The following is a 16,567-nucleotide window of genomic DNA, read 5'->3' as shown; positions in this document are numbered from 1 at the left end:
CCATAGCCACCAGAGCCTCCTGGCAAGGCTTCTTCCTGTCTCTCCCCACTCTAGTTCACCTCCAATATTTCTGCCTACTCTTCTGCCCAGGGCAAAGAGCTCCAGTCTCCCCTCTGACCCAAAGATCTCTTGACTTAAGTAAGTACAAATGCTACACTCTGGCATTCAAGAGCCTCCACAATACATCCTGAGTTCATTTTTCCACGTTCAGTCCCCTTGACTCCTAGCACTTAGCCTGTCCACAACCTGACTCTCCTTCTATTTGCTCCTTACAAATTTGTCCATTCTCCTGGCCCTGTTCATGCTGCCCCTCCATCTGGGGCATTGAGCACTCAACGAGTCCAAACGGTGCTGTATGATGAATGTAAAAATATGCATCATATTTTGAAGACAGCCTAAAAAAGCAGAATGTAACTATCTCATTAATAACTATATTGGTTACATGTTAAAATGATACTGTTTGGTTATATTATGTTAAACAAACACACCATTAAACTTAACTTTCCCCTTTTTAATTTTTCTTTTTATCCTTTTAATGTAGCTAACTAGAAAATTTTAAATTGCCTAAGTGGCTCCCACTGTATTGCTATTGGACAGCATTGATCTAGAATGCCCTCTACCATATCACCTTCACCATGACCATCACCTTTCCAGGCACACCGTTTGCCTCCTTATCCTCCCATCAGCTGTAATCCCTTTGTCCTTTGAGAGCCACCATTGCCACCATGGTTGGCACCCTGTACCACCCTGAAGGCACTAGCTGTTGTCTACTCCATATTCTATGTGTGGTACACGGAAAGAGCACAGGTTTGAATGCAGTCCACTCATTTGATTATCTTTGTGTATCCTGCGTATATTACTTAGCCTCTTTGTACCCCAATTTCCTCCTCTGTAAAATGGGAGTAGTGATAACCCATCTCAAATGTTTACTGTGAGGGGACACCTGGGTGGCTCAGTCGGTTGAGCGACCAACTCTTGGTTTTGGCTCAGGTCATGATCTCGCGGTTTGTGAGTTCGAGCCCTACATCGGGCTCCATACTGGCAGTGTGAGAGTCTCTCTCTACCCCTCCCTCTGCTCCTCCCCTGCTCGCACACACACACACACACACTCTCTCTCAAAATAAATAAACTTTATTTTATTTTTTAATAAAGTTATTTATTTATTTTGAGAGAGACAGAGACAGCATGAGTTGGGGAGGAGCAGAGAGAGGGAGAGAGAGAGAATCCCAAGCAGGCTCTGTGCTGTCAGCACAGAGCCCGATGGGAGGCAGGAACCCACGAAACCATGGGATCATGCCCTGAGCCGAAACCAAGAGTCGGACGCTCAACCGACTGAGCCACCCAGGCACCCCTACATTCATAAACTTAAAAAAAAAGTTTAGTGTGAGAATTACCCAGAGAAGGACGCCTAGAACTGCTCAATTTGTGGTAACTAATACTACGGCCACTATTGCCACCACTATTGATTTTAGATTATGGACTCTCTTATCAGAGATGATGGGAGGCTATTGGATGTGGGCAGGATGAGGAGGCCCTCTGCCATACCTGAGGAGCTCAGCTCTGGCCAAGCTCCAAGTCACCCTGGAGGAGTAGGCCCCAGTGACCAGACTCCTTGGATGACCTCCGTTCGCTGACTGCAAGGACCCATCTCTAGGTTGACTCACCTCTGTGACTCCTTGCATTGGCCTTTGTGGTATGAGCCTTGGATGATTCCAGGCACCCCTATTCTGGCCATTTTTGAAGAAACAATCTTCCTCGTTCTCCAAATATTTGCAGAAATTTATATTTCCATTGAGTGTATATCAGAGTAACCATTTCCCCAAGGCCTTTGCAAGTCTTACTGGTGAAAAATGATTATCTCGTTACTAGTTTGACACATTTCTTAGTAATAGTGAGCAGATTTTCATTTCTTTTATTGGCCCTTTAAATGTCCTTTCCTGAGATCTGGCTGTTTACAAACTTCTCTAGTTGATAGGTTTCTATTAATTTTAAGGGCTGTTTGTATGTGAAGAAAATTATCCCTTTTTCTCATTGCGTATTGTAACAATGTCTTTAACTTTGACTTGTTTTGTCATTCTGAAATTTATAACTTATTTCTAGCCATATTTATCAATTACTCCTATATAGTTTAACATATATATGTATATGTACGTATGTATATATATACATATATAGGGGCGCCTGAGTGGCTCAGTCAGCTAAGCGTCTGACTTCAGCTCAGGACATGAGCTCGTGGTCCGTGAGTTTGAGCCCCACATCAGATGCTGTGTTGACGGCTCAGAACCTGGAGCTTGCTTTGGATTCTGTGTCTCTGTCTCTCTGCCCCTCCCCTGCCCTCACTCTGTCTCTTTCTCTCTCTCTCTCAAAAATAAATACATGTTAAAAAATTATATACATATACACACACACACACACACACACACACACACACACACGTATTATCACTGAGAAAAGTCTTCCGTACTCCAATATTTTTTTAAAAAAATACCCAAGTTTTCTAGATTTTGGTCATTTTACCTTATAATCTGTTTCATATAATGTTATATAGTCTATACCATATGGTACCATTTTTGATTTTCTGAAAATAATTCCCTTTGGCCAATATACTATTTTTTATCTACTGTTGCTAACATTTTCCCCCAGATTAAAGTTTTTCACCAGTGCCACATTTCCCCTAAACTTCTTGTATCTTGAGACTCTATCTTATTCAACAAAATTGAGACTGTTTTCTTTTATTTCTAATTATTGCCTACATATGTTACTGTATTTCTGAGTTTGTCTAATTCTGATTTATGGTGTTTTATCTCATTTCTTAATATTTTAAACTCCTTTGGTAACATGAGGTTAAAATTTTTATCTGTTTTGTGTGCATGCATATTCCTGGTATATTTTCATGATCTACAGAGATATTATTTACTCCTCATTCACTTTTTTCTATTAATCACCTTGTATGAATCTCAATCTTAATGCATTCTGTTGCGCCATTTTATAGGAGTTTACTTTCCCTAAACTTCTAGAAGAAATGGTTTGGTAGTTTCTCTAACTTCACAGAGCTCCCTCTTCTGTTGCTTTTGTGAAGTGTTCAAAAATGGCCGCTTGTTCTGAGTTGTGCGTTCCCAAGCTGGTCTGGTTTTCTCTTTCCTTGCCTCTGTTGTTTCTTTCCTGCTCAAATTTGATTCTACTTCTAGCAGCTTCTCCTCCATGTAGGGTCCTTTCCCAAAGGGGAGCTGTACCCAATTGGTTTGAAAACAACTTGTATTCTAGACTATTCCAGCGCCTTTCGGAATTTACTGAGGCCTCTCACACTTACCGGCTATTGATTTGGTCAAAATCCCTGTTTCAACTGTTGTTCTCAGATCAACCTGGATGGCTTTCCAGTAAACACCTCTTGGCTATTTTAAGGTTCTCGAGTCCATTGCTTTTCTGTGCTTTCTCCCACACAGACAGTGTTACCAGACAGGTTCCGTGGAATTTGGTGGTTTGTCCTCATTGGCTTGCATTCTGTGGTCCGTGTCAACAAGTTTTGTGTCAAATGGGATTTTGGTTTCTATCTAGTAGCAGCGCCTGGTTTTGCAGGGGGACTAGGGGAAATTCAGAGCTGTACTGCCACCTTGGCCATCTTCCCCGGAATCTTGTCTCCATATTTTTGGATTGTCCACTACATCTTCTCAACTCCCCATACTCCTATTTGAATGAATATCACTAGGGTCTTTCCTATTCCCCCAACTTAGAAAGAAAGATAAATTGCTTCCTCTCCACCCCATTTAGAAGGGATTGTACCAACACTGTTCAAGCAGAAGTAATTTTCTTAGGAACACCTCAGATATCACCAATAGATACTCCCTCCTGGGGAGAGCTGATTACATACAGCCAACTAAGAAGAAAGAGTAGGACTAGGGGAATATTTGGGAGATATGTGGAGCATATTGTAAAGATCAGAAGACAGGAAATGTATTGATGATGGGAAACCTGGCACTCACAGTTGCTGCTGGCTCATAAATCCACATTTACCCGGCTACTTCCAGCCTCTACCTCAATTTGTTACAATAGAAGTAACGTCCCGGTACATTAAGCATATATAGAAATCACCATAGTCAACAGAACTGATGCTGCTATCTGAAAAATGATGGAGGATTTCTTCAAGCTTTCGAATCGGGTGCTGTCAGGAAATGAGAGAGTTCACATAAATGAATTTGCTCCACTAGCTCCATAGTCTAAAATTTTCGTTAAGTTCCCTAACTGTTCTGCCTGTATCCATTCTGTGCTCCCTCCATTACTTATTGCTTACTGTAGGCAATTTTCCCCCCAAATCTAATCAAGTTATTCCACTTCGCCTAAAACCTTTCCATGGCTTCTATTGCTACACACACACACACACACACACACACACACACACACAAACTTCTTAGCCAAACCCTGTGCTATCTGGCTCCCACCTGCCCTTTGACCTCATCTCAGGCCATTCTCTGGCCATTCTCTGACTTGAAGGTCACATTTGCCTTTGGTCAAGTTCTTTACCCTTTGGCTTTTGGTCAAGTTCTTCCCACCACAGGGCCTTTGCACATGTAGTTCCATCTGATCTTCCTTTTGATTTCAGCTTCATGGTCACTATCACAGGACAGTCTTCTCTGACCTCTCCTACTACATATGTCCCCATGTCATAGGAACTCCTGGTACTACAAGCCTTTCCTCTGCAACATTGTCATCATTGTATTTTACTTCTGTGTAATTCTTTGATTAATGTTCTTCTCCCCTAGTAAACTGTACAATCCATGAAAGTGAGGATTACAATCTGTAGCAGCTCAGATGAGTTCTTTGCACTCAGTGAGGTTTTGGTAAATTCAGGTTGAAAGATAAGGCAAGGTTTTCTGAAAACTTAAAAGTTATTAACTTTAAATGTAAAAATTATCACAAATTATTTTTGTATTAAAATCTTTAGAAATGTACATATGCCTTCCTGCTTACATAAGCAGGATATACAAATATTAATTTAATTTTTAATGATTCTTTTATTAAAATCTCTTACTATATTCTAGCAAAAAGAAAATGGCCTTAAAAATATTGACGTAGAACCATATGTTTCTACAGTAACATCCTCTGATTGCTTGATTTTTTTCCCTCCCATTTTCCTTCTAGACCTCTTTATAAATTGTTGTTTGTGTGAGAATGGAAAATCAGATGTTTAGATTTATTAGAAGAATATACAAAATAAGAATAAATTGGCCCTCGATAATGATTACAAAAGACCCTATAAGGGGAGCCACAAACTTTTATGCATGGCTTGTATAACATTCATTTTGTCTGTTTAGAGATATTGCTTAATCCTTAGTTTTCAGTTATATTCTGGATATAAAACAATAAATAAGGTTAGGGGCACCTGGGTGGCTCAGTCAGTTGAGCGTCCAATTTTGGCTCAGATCATGATTCTCACGGTTTGTGAGTTCAAGCCCTGTGTCAGGCTCTGTGCTGACAGCTCAGAGCCTGGAGCCTGCTTGGGACTCTGTGTCTCCCTCTCTCTCTGCCCCTCCCCTGCTCACACTCTGTCTCTCAAAAATAAATAGACATAAAAAAATAGTAAATAAGGTTAATAAAGCTACATGGTGTCTTGCTGTATACACTTAAGGCCCTACAAAAATATTCAGATCAACTTAGTTTTCACACTATTCTATTTTACAGAGGCGAAAAAAAAAGGTAGGTGTCTTTTTTAAAATGATAAACATATATTTACTGTTTTGTGATAGTGTAATTGGGAGTTGAACTTAATTCTTAGGAAAAAGAAAACTCTCATACAAAGACCCCCCCCTCCAAAAAAAAAACCCATCTCATAAAACTAAAAAAGAAAAATAAAAAATCTTTGCCAAATGAAAGAACCCTGTAATGGTAGAGTTCGGAATGATTGAGCTTATTTTTTTCCCTTAGTAACTGAGAATTCATTGAAATTATAGAAAACATTAGAAATCCTCACAGTTTATATATCTTATTCCTAATCTATGGAGTTTAAAGAAAAAGAGTTCTAGAGACTGCTATTAACTTAAATGACATAGGAAAACTGAAAGGGAGAACTGAAAGTGGGAAATTCCTATGAAATAGAAAGGGGACCATCCTGTATAAATAGGCCATACTCATGGAAGAAGGGCATTCACACTGCAAACTCTCGAAGTCTTTGCTTCAGCACCTAGACGGTAGCAGGCAAGACTTCCTACTTTCATCATGACCGGCAGGTGCATCCTCCAAATCGCTCTCTTGGTGTGTTTCTTCACCACCGCGCATTCCGTGAGCTACAAGTTGCTTGGATTCCAACTAAGAAGCAGCAGTTTGGAGTGTCAGGAGCTCCTGGTGAACTTGAACAGAACCTCTAAATATTGCCTCAAGGACAGGATGAACTTCGAGGTCCCTGAGGAGATTAAAAAATCACAGCGGTTCCAGAAGGAGGAAGCCATATTGGTCATCAACGAGATGTTCCAGAAGATCTTTAATATTTTCAGTAGAAGCACCTCTAGCACGGGATGGAATGAGACCACTGTTGAGAACCTCCTTGCGACACTCCACTGGCAGAAGGAACACCTGGAAACGATCCTGGAGGAAATCATGGAGGAGGAAAACTTCACCTGGGACAATACGACCCTTCTGCACCTGAAGAAATACTACTTAAGGATCGTGCAGTACCTGAAGGCCAAGGAGTACAGCGTCTGTGCCTGGACAGTAGTCCACGCAGAAATCCTCAGGAACTTTTTCTTCCTTGAGAGACTTATAGATTATCTCCAAAACTGAAGCTCTCCCAGCCTGTACCTCTGGGAACGGACGATGCTGGCAATGGTTTCAGGGATTCTTCAACTCGCAGAGACTCTGTAAGTGACTGGCAGCTAATGTACTCCATGTGAAAGAACAAAGACTTTAAATTGTTTTATTAATATATGCATTAAGTTATTTTTCTATTTATTTAAAATTTTCCCCGGAAAATAAATTTTTTTATGAACAAAAGTCAAAGGAGCAGTTTTCGTTTCAACTTGAATTTGAAATTACAGAGCACCTGTTAGAGGTTCTTTGTAAAATGCGCCCACAAAACAGCATAGGTTCTGGCCTCTGCCTTCGAGCAATGTGAAATCCAAGGAAGCCATGTGGAACATGTAAGCGTATAGATGCTGGGGGGGTGGAGTGGACCTTTCAGGAGAATAAATGTGGCCTCAGCTTCTTTAGGATTAAAATGGAAGAGGCAGGTAAGTGGCTCTGGAATTAGAACAGGGGGTTCAGGGGCACCCGGGTGGCTCAGTCGGTTAAACAACTGACTTCGGCTCAGGTCATGATCTCAGTTTGTGAGTTTGAGCCCCGCATCGGGCTCTGTGCTGACAGCTCAGAGCCTGGAGCCTGTTTCAGATTCTGTTGTCTCCTCTCTCTCTGCCCCTCCCCCCACTTGTGCTCTGTCTCTCGAAAATAATTAAATGTAAAAAAACAAAATTAGAACAGGGGGCTCTCCTGCTTCTCCTCTGCTTCTAATCTGTGCCTCCAGGCTCTCTGACCCTGAAGTTAGAATTTGACTGGCTATCAGGGTAGCTAGAGGGATATTTCAGCTCTCGTGTTTGCCCTAAACTCATTCCTGTTATTGGCAGGATGCTCTGCTTGCCCCCCTCCCCAGCCCCGCAGGATTTTAAAATATTTATGTGCCCTTCTAAGCTAAGGATGGGAAGTCGCAGCCATTTCTGTGACACTGTTAAAGTAGCAGTCCTTTTATTGTACTCCTCCTGGACAACTAAGATGTACGGGTGTCTAGGGGCGCCTGGGTGGCTCTGTCAGTTGAGTGTCTGACTTCGGCTCAGGTTACGATCTCACGGTTTGTGAGTTCGAGCCCCACGTCGAGCTCTGTGCTGACAGCTTGGAGCCTGGAGCCTGCTTTGGATTCTGTGTCTCCCTCTCTCTCTCTGCCCCTCCCCTGCTTGTGCGCTCTCTCTCTCTCTCTCTCTCTCTGTCTCTCAAAAATAAACTCAAAAAAAAAAAAAAAAAAAGATGTACGGTGTCTTAGTGGAGCTGGGGTCTCTGTCTGCTTCCAGGGCTCAAACACCATAGGGAGAAAGAACTCTGCTTTATACCTCTGCTATCTGGCTAGGTTTTCTCCCCATTTTGTCAGAAAAGCAAGTTGGCTCCTCATCTCCCCTCCCCCTGCTGTTCATACAGAATTCCAGGACTCCCCTATCTGCTTTTCCTGATGCCCTGTGTCTCTGAAGCCACACATTCCTTGAAGCCAAAGCCAAGTCAGGTATGGCAGATTGAGTCATTTCTGTCAGGTGAAAAACCCAGAAGCATGGGGGAAAGGGAAATTCAGGGGGGAGGGGGCAGAGAGCTCACTAACTTTTCTCAGGGCTTACACCGAGAAAATAAAGTTTTCCTACGAGCTCTTTGGGCACCTAGCCAGCACGTGCCAGTTAGCTGACTTTCTGTCTTTGTGCCGAACCCCCTTGGGGACTTTAGATGCCTCTGTTCCTGTCATTCCCAACTCCGTCTAGGCGATGCACCCCCTTATGTAAATAATCGGATTTAGTCTCCTCACAAGCACCCCTCGGGTGGGCACAATTACATTATTACAGTTTTACAGGTCCAGAAACAAATTCTCAGGTTTAGTTAAGTGCCCCAAGGTCACACAGCTAATGCATGGAGGTTTTAAAAAGTACAAAGGGAAGAATCCTAGAAGACTTGGTTTGTATCTAGGCATTTTCACCTAGAGCAGTACAGAAGTCTGAGTTCCTTTTAAGGGAGTCAGCCTTGAGGACAAGCCATCCGTCAAGAGTTTCAGAGAAGACACTAGAGGACAGTGCAGACAATGAACTTGGGGCTCCCTCTTCTGACTCAAGGCCAGTAACACACCGGCTGTGGAACCAAGAAGTGCTATTACGTCCCTTGTGGATCCGCTGCTGCTTTGTCTCGAGAGACCTTCCCTCTCGCCAAAACTCCTCACACTCCACCATGCCACACCCCAGCTCTGCCAAAAGCCTTCCACAGACGTACTTTCTTTTGCCAGGGAGTCAAAGACTGATGGGCAGTGGCTGGAAGAGCTGAGAGGCTGCTCACGGAGTCTCTGTCGGCAATGGGCACCAACCTCCCATCATCTCCTCTGGGCTGGGTTTACCAAAGAAGGCTCAGTCGTACGCTCTTGTCTGCCGCCTTCTAAACTGGCCCAGAAACCAAGAGTCTGGGGCAGCCCTGGAAAGGCCTGTTCTGTGTTTGTGCTGGGAGCCCAGAAGGACAGAGGAAAGGCATCTTCTGCAGAATTATAAACGCCTATGCCACCGCCGAGAATGTCAGCCCATCCAAAATACCAAAAGTATGCCCATCACCAGGAGAGAATAAATGATGATCAACCTTAATTCCAGTAAGAATGAGGGAGGGTGGCCCCAAAGCACATGTGTGAGTGTGTGCACATGCTAAACAGATAGCTACATAGAAGGAGTAAAGTTATTATTTTAGCTGGTACCAGAATACCTCAAAGGAGAGCGCTCGTTCAGAAAAATATTGCTGCGCCTCTCGAGATTGTGGAAAAAGCAACACCAAAGGTAGTGCAACAGCAATAGTGTGTTTCCGTGCGTCTGTTTCTGGTGAGGAGAAAGAGAAAAGCCCATCAGATGGTCTCGAGCCACCCAGGCGTCCCAGGAGGTGGGCAGTTTTATCTTGCTCCTTTTTTTTTTTTTTAAGTTTTATTTATTTTTGAGAGAGAGAGAGAGAGAGAGAGAGAGAGAGAGAGAGAGAGACAGAGCATGAGGTGGAGAGGAACAGAGAGAGACGGAGACCCAGAATCCGACGCAGGCTCCAGGCTCTGAGCTGTCAGCACAGAGTCCAACAGGGGGCTTAAACTCATGAACCGTGAGATCATGACCTGAGCTGAGGTCTGAAACTTAACCGACTGAGCCACCCAGGCGCCCCAGTTTTATCTCTTAAGCAGTTAGAAGGCCCTGGCAAGCATTTGGGTCACATATAAATGCATAAACACTGCCCAACCATATGGACATGTAGATACGTGGTAACAGCATATGCCTGTATGGTATTTTGGGCAGCTGACAAAGCTGTTATTTAGGCGCTTTTGGTGTCAGTAGGCACATTCAGCTACGCAGATACATCTGATACAGGGACTTGTTCAGAAAATACCCTTAAGAAATGAAAAGAATAAGCCACAGACTGGGAGAAGGTGTTTGCAAATCACATATCTGATAAAGGACTTGTATCCAGAATATATATATATTTTTTCAAATATTTTTAAAAAATACTCTCAGGGGCGCCTGGGTGGCTCAGTTGGTTAAATGTCCGACTCTTGATTTCGGCACAGCGGTGAGATCAAACCCTGGTGTTGGACTCCACGCTGGACGTGGAGGCTGCTTAAGATTCTCTGTCTCCCTCTCCCTACCTCTCCCCACCTCTCAAAAAAAAAAAAAAACAAAAAAACAAAAACCTCTCAAAACTCACCAATAAAAAAATAATCAACCCCGTAAAAAATGGGTGATACATTTGAATGGATACTACACCAAGAGATAGGTGAATAATTCAGCAAATATGTACATAGAACTACTGAAGCCCTCGTCATGGAATTTTTTTTTTGCGGTTTAGGCCAGATAATGAATGTGAAATGGTTTTCAATTGCAAACAAGTCCACTCCACCGTGAGGACCTATCTTAGCCACAGCCCTTTCGGAGGAAAGTCATCCCAGTCAGCTTTTAAATTTTTTTTTTTTAAATTATTATGTTTATTTATTTTGAGACGGAGAGAGAGAGGCAGAGAGACAGAACATGAGCAGGGGAGGGGCAGAGAGAGAGGGAGACACAGAATCTGAAGCAGCCTCCAGGCTCCAAGCTGTCAGCATAGAGCCCGATGTGGGGCTTGAACTCACGAGCCACGAGATCATGACCTGAACCGAAGTTGGATGCTCAACTGGTTAGCCACCCAGATACCCCTAGAATAGTTAGTTTAAAATAATAAACTCTGAGATTGGACTACAGTTGCCTGCATGGAAGTATACTCTCCTAAGTTAGTAGGACCAAGTTAATCACTTAACTTGTGAATTAACTTGATGAAGCCCATGTGTTCACATCAATTACCACCAAATCAGTGGTAATTTGACTTCAGTTGACATTGTTTCAAAATCCTGCTTTGTTTTATAATACCATGTAGGGTGTTCTTAGGGAACCCAAAATGCATTATTTAAATTTTATCTCTGGACAAGTAATCTAGGAATAAGAAAAAAATGGAGCTCACTTCAAAAGACCCTCTTAAGAAGATGAAGAGACATGTCACAGACTGGTAGAATATATTTGCAAGTCACGTATCTGTCAAAGGGCTTATATCAATTCATAAAGAACACTCAAAACTCAGTAATAACATAACTACTCAATAAAGACGAACAAAAGATTTGAATGCACGCTTCGCCAAACATGGCACACAGATGGCTAATCGATGATCAACATCATTAGTGTTTGAGGAAATGCACATTAAAACCACAATGAGGTACCACTACATGCTTATTAGAAGGGCTAAAATTAAAAAGACTGACTATATCAAATTTTTGCAAGGATGGGCAACAACTGGAACCCTCACATGCTGCTGGTGGAAATAAAACGTGGTACAACCACTTTGGAAAATCGTTTTGCAGTGTTTAAAAAGGTAAACATACACCCGCCATATGACCCAGCCATTGGGCTCAGTTGTTTACCCAAGAGAAAGTGTTTCCATGCACAGACTTGTATATGAATGTTGGTAGGAGGGAGGAATTACAAAGGGATACAAGGAAGCTTTTGGGAGGACACGGATATGCTCACAATCTTGATTGTGGTCATGGTCTCAGCGGTCTGCACGTATGTCAAAACTTACCAGTTTTCACTTCAAATGTGTTCAGTTTATTGTATGTCGATTGTCTTTCACGAAAGCCCTTTATTGTGTTTGTTTATTAATTCATTTAAAAAAAAAACAAGTGAAATGGAGCCAAAGCACATCTCGTGTCCCTTTGTCAGAATCGACATCCGTTTGTTCGATGTCCCAAGATCTCTCAGTAAGACTCCAAGATAGGACTAAATCAACAGGCTCTCGGACAAAAAATTATCTTAGACTCTAAGTTCGTCATTGTCAGCACTTGGATCGTTAGAGGTTTTTATGTCACATTCACACATATTTTAAAAGGTTGCCCAAGAAATTGATCCGTAGCTTCACATTTTAAACCCTGAAAAAAAGCTCAGAGCACTTGATACGTTGCAGAGCTGCACCATATGCAATGCCAGTCGCAGAAAACCAAGTCCAGCGCTCAAGAAAACTATTTGTCTCTCTCCCTCTCTTCTTGTCTTGTGGTAAAATACACACGACATAGAATTTACCATTTCCACCACTTCTAAGTGTACACTTCTGTGGCGTTAAGTACATTCCGTATATTTGTGAAACCATCACCACCATCCATTTGCAGAACTTCTTTTTTTTAATCTTCCCCAACTGAACTGTACTCATTAAACATTAACTTCTCGTTTTCTCTTCCCACAGGCCCCTGGCACCCACCCTCCTACTTTCTGACTCAATGTACTTCGTCCGAGTGGAATCGTAGAATATCTGTCCTTTTGTGACTGGCCTATTTCACTTAGCATAGTGTCTCCAACTTTCATTCATGGTGTAACAGGTCAGAACTTCCCTCCTTTTGAAGGCTGAGTAACATTCCATTGTGTGTATTTGTCCCATTTTAGTTGCCTGTTCATCCGCTGATGGACGCTTGAGTTGCTTCCGTCTTTTGGCCGCCATGGATAAACACCTGCTGGAGACCCAACTTTCCCTTCTTTTAGGTATACAGCCCAGAAGTGGAATTGTTGGGTCATATGTTAAATTTAATATAATTAATTTATTGAGGAATCACCAAAGCAACTTAAAAAAATTTTTTTTTCATTCTGTTTAATATACATAGAGAGAGAGTAAACTGGGGAGCGGGGTAGAGGGAGAAAGAGAGAGAATGTCAAGCAGGCTCCTCACTGGATCCTACAACCCCAGGATCATGACCTGAGCGGAAACCAAGAGTCAGATGCCCAACCAACTGAGCCACCTAGGTGCCCCACAACTATTTCTAAGTTATGTCTTCATAGTGCAAACAAACATTTACAGTAATAACATAATGCAAACACAATAACAGCCACATTTCTTTTTTTTTAATGTTTATTCATTTTTGAGAGAGAGACAGACAGACAGAGTGCAAGTGGGAGAGGGGCAAAGACAGAGGAAGACACATAATCCAAAGCAGGCTCCAGGTTCTGAGCTGTCAGCACAGAGCCTGATGCAGGGCTCGAACCCACGAACCATGAGATCAAGACCTGAGCCAAAGCTGGACGCTTAACCGACTGAGCCACCCAGGCGCCCCAACAGCCACATTTCTCAAAGACATATGTTTTGCATGGGAGTCCCTCCGCTGTGTTATAAGACTCCCTTCTCTTCCTTCAGAGGAAGACTCTCTCCCTCTCTTTCTCTACGCAGATTACTAGGAAATTCCCACTCACTCCCTCACCAGACTACACAAAATATCTTCTTTTAAGTTTGTTGGAGCAATTGTCTGAACCGTGAGTCATAGTTTTCCCTGGCAAGGCTGACTACAGTTATCCCCCCGGAGCGGCTGCAAGTCTCCGGACGCAGTTTCCTTTTCAAGTCTGGCATCAGCCGCTTTCATTATCTCATAGGAACACTTAAGAACCTGTGTTGTTTAATGGAAACGCACAACAAATTTCTCTTCCCTTTCACTTTTTTTTTTTAATTTTTTTCAACGTTTATTTATTTTTGGGACACAGAGAGACAGAGCATGAACGGGGGAGGGTCAGAGAGAGAGGGAGACACAGAATCGGAAACAGGCTCCAGGCTCTGAGCCATCAGCCCAGAGCCCGACGCGGGGCTCGAACTCACGGACCGCGAGATCGTGACCTGGCTGAAGTCGGACGCTTAACCGACTGCGCCACCCAGGCGCCCCCCCTTTCACTTTTTAATGTCTTGCTTTTCTCTCTCTCTCTCTCTCCCTCCCGCCCCCGCTCCCCACTGAAAACCCACAGGTCAGGCAAAGAGTCTTCAAAGAAGAAAGTGACTTGTTAATCCAGGAATGCATTGGAAATGTGTGAATTTGAAAGTCCAACTTTTTTTTTTTTTTTTTAAGTTTCTTATACCCAAGAGGTAAAGGCACAGGACATGGAGTTATACAAACCCTAGAGCTAATGTGGGTTCTGCCACTTTCTAACCGTATGGTCCGGAGCAAGATATGTAAATTGGAGATCATCATACCTTGAACTCTTGAGGAATAAATGTAATCACAGGATGTATGCCTTGGTCCAGCACTGGGCCTTGCCTATGAAAATGCTCATTTTTTCCCTTAATTAAAAGTGAATAAAAATTATAGAAATTTGTCACATAAAATTAGGTGGACTCCTAGAGTACTCTTCCCAAAATCTTATACAAAAAATAAGTCCTTAATAAATAGATAGTTGATAGCCATAGGCTCTGATAATGGGATCTAACTTCATTTTTACACATCATATTTATGGATATTAGGAAAGAATACTCAGCATCTATGATTACAATGTATAAATAAGACTTCTCTAAAATTCCAATTTCAACATTTGTATTAGTGGCCTCTGGAAAGTGACGTAAGAAGCAAAACCAATTGTTTCACAAACCTTTGAAATGTCCGGGAAAAAGATGGGCAAAACAAACAGACTGTGAGGAAGGGTGAACAGAAAGAAAAATCGGTCTTTGTTGATCTCCTATGATGTGCCTGAGCTGAGCTCAGCTTTTCACATAGTACATTGGGCATCCTTTGTCGCCTGCCCGGAATTGAGCACCACCAGCGGCTGTGGGAGTGAGCATCTGACCCAGGCTGGGCAGCTGACAGCACTGGTTTCTCTATGGCCACCATGACTGGGCAGAGGGTGGGGGAAGAGGGTCTCTATCTGCAGTAGTGGGTGCTTGGTCCAGTCTAAGCCTCTGGACGCCTCTTCCAGCTACACAGCTTATCCTCTGCACACCTTTAGGTGGTGCTCTTCTCTGGTGATCCTCACATGTCCCATATTGGAAGAAATGCTTAAAAATAAAGCCAACTAGGGGCGCCTGGGTGGCTCGGTCGGTTGAGTGTCCGACTTCAGCTCAGGTCATGATCTCGCGGTTTGTGAGTTCGAACCCCGAGTCGGGCTCTGTGCTGACAGCTCGGAGCCTGGAGCCTGCTTCGGATTCTGTGTCTCCTTCTCTGCCCCTCCCCCACTTGTGCTCTGTCTCTGTCTATCAAAAATAAATAAATGTTAAAAAAAATATGAAGCCAACTAGGGGCACCTGGGTGGCTCTGTCAATTGAGTGTCGACTTCAGCTCAGGTCATGATCTCACAGTTTGTGGGTTCGAGACCTGCATCAGGCTCTGCACTGACAGTGCAGAGCCTGCTTGGGATTCTCTCTCTCTCTGCCTGTCTATATGCCCCTCCCCCATTTGAGCGCTCTCTCTCTCTCTCTCTCTCTCTCTCTCAAAAGAAATAAATAAAACTAATAAAAATAAAAATAAAAATAGAGCCAACTCAAAGGACAGCAGAAGGGAAAGACAGAGAAAGCCACATACCTTAAAATGTTGTTTCAGCCATGCTTGAAGGTTTGTGTCCTAAAATGTTTAACCAATCTGAGCTTTGAAAAAGAGTTAGAGGGGACTGGAAAATAAACTAGAAATTCACCCAACCACTTATCAACCTCTCTTGGCTTTGGAAGCAACCCATCCTTGTTCCTTCATCCTAAAGTTTAGGAAGGATGCTCCGGATAGGTCTGCCCAATAGAAGCGTGGAAAGGCACTCGAAGCCCTTGCCTGACTGGCCCTTTTCTTGTTCTTCCAGTGTAAGCTGATGTCTATGCACTAATCAAGATCAATGATATATGAGGCCTCCTACAACCTTGCCACTAAATGCTTTAAATTGAGGTTCAGTGAAATCTCTATAGAAAGATAGCCAGGCCTTCAGAGTTAAACCGTCCTCTCATTTCTAGTGAAAAGTTGTGTCTTCTTGGAGACACATAGCTTTGTTTGTCCTTTGATGCAATTCAACAAACATTTCTTAAATGTGCAATGCACGTCAGACACTGTGCGAAGCACTGAACTTACGTAGACAAGGGAGATACAGACATTATACTCAAGAAATTCATTTTCAAGGGAAACAAACAGATAAGTGTATAGCTAAAAATGATAGTATGATGATAAATTTCATTCTAACATAGTGGACGTTATACAGAAGCCCAGATGAGGGTACAAACTGTTCTGTCTGACGGGATCTGAGCAGCCTCCACAGAGAAAGTATCTGCGCTTGGATGCGGAGCGATAGTGACATTTTAAAATGAAAAGAATGGGGCGCCCGGGTGGCTCAGTCAGTTAAGAGTCCAACTCTTGATTTCGCCTCAGGTCATGATCTCACGGTTCGTGGGATGGAGCCCAATGTTGGGCTCTGCACTGACAGAGTGGAGCCTGCTTGGGATTCTCTCTCTCTTTCTCTCTCTCTTTCTCTCTCTGCCCCTCCCCTGCTCATATGTTCTCTCTCTCTCTCTCTCTCAAAATAAATAAACATTA

At 42.9% G+C, this 16,567-nt stretch overlaps 1 protein-coding gene across 1 annotated transcript; it reads left to right on the top strand.

The window, feature by feature from the left end:
• Positions 1–5,934: 5,934 nt before the first annotated feature.
• Positions 5,935–6,914, top strand: LOC121034394 (interferon beta). Its single transcript, XM_040481203.1, has one exon. It carries the CDS (start codon positions 6,211–6,213, stop codon positions 6,769–6,771), a length of 561 nt encoding a protein of 186 aa, XP_040337137.1. The 5' UTR covers positions 5,935–6,210; the 3' UTR covers positions 6,772–6,914.
• The last annotated feature ends 9,653 nt before the right edge of the window (positions 6,915–16,567 follow it).

Source organism: Herpailurus yagouaroundi, unplaced genomic scaffold (assembly GCF_014898765.1).
Source record: "Herpailurus yagouaroundi ecotype Mexico unplaced genomic scaffold, PumYag 160, whole genome shotgun sequence".
In the NCBI taxonomy this organism is placed as follows: domain Eukaryota; kingdom Metazoa; phylum Chordata; class Mammalia; order Carnivora; family Felidae; genus Herpailurus; species Herpailurus yagouaroundi.
This window is presented reverse-complemented; position numbering and strand designations above follow the sequence as displayed.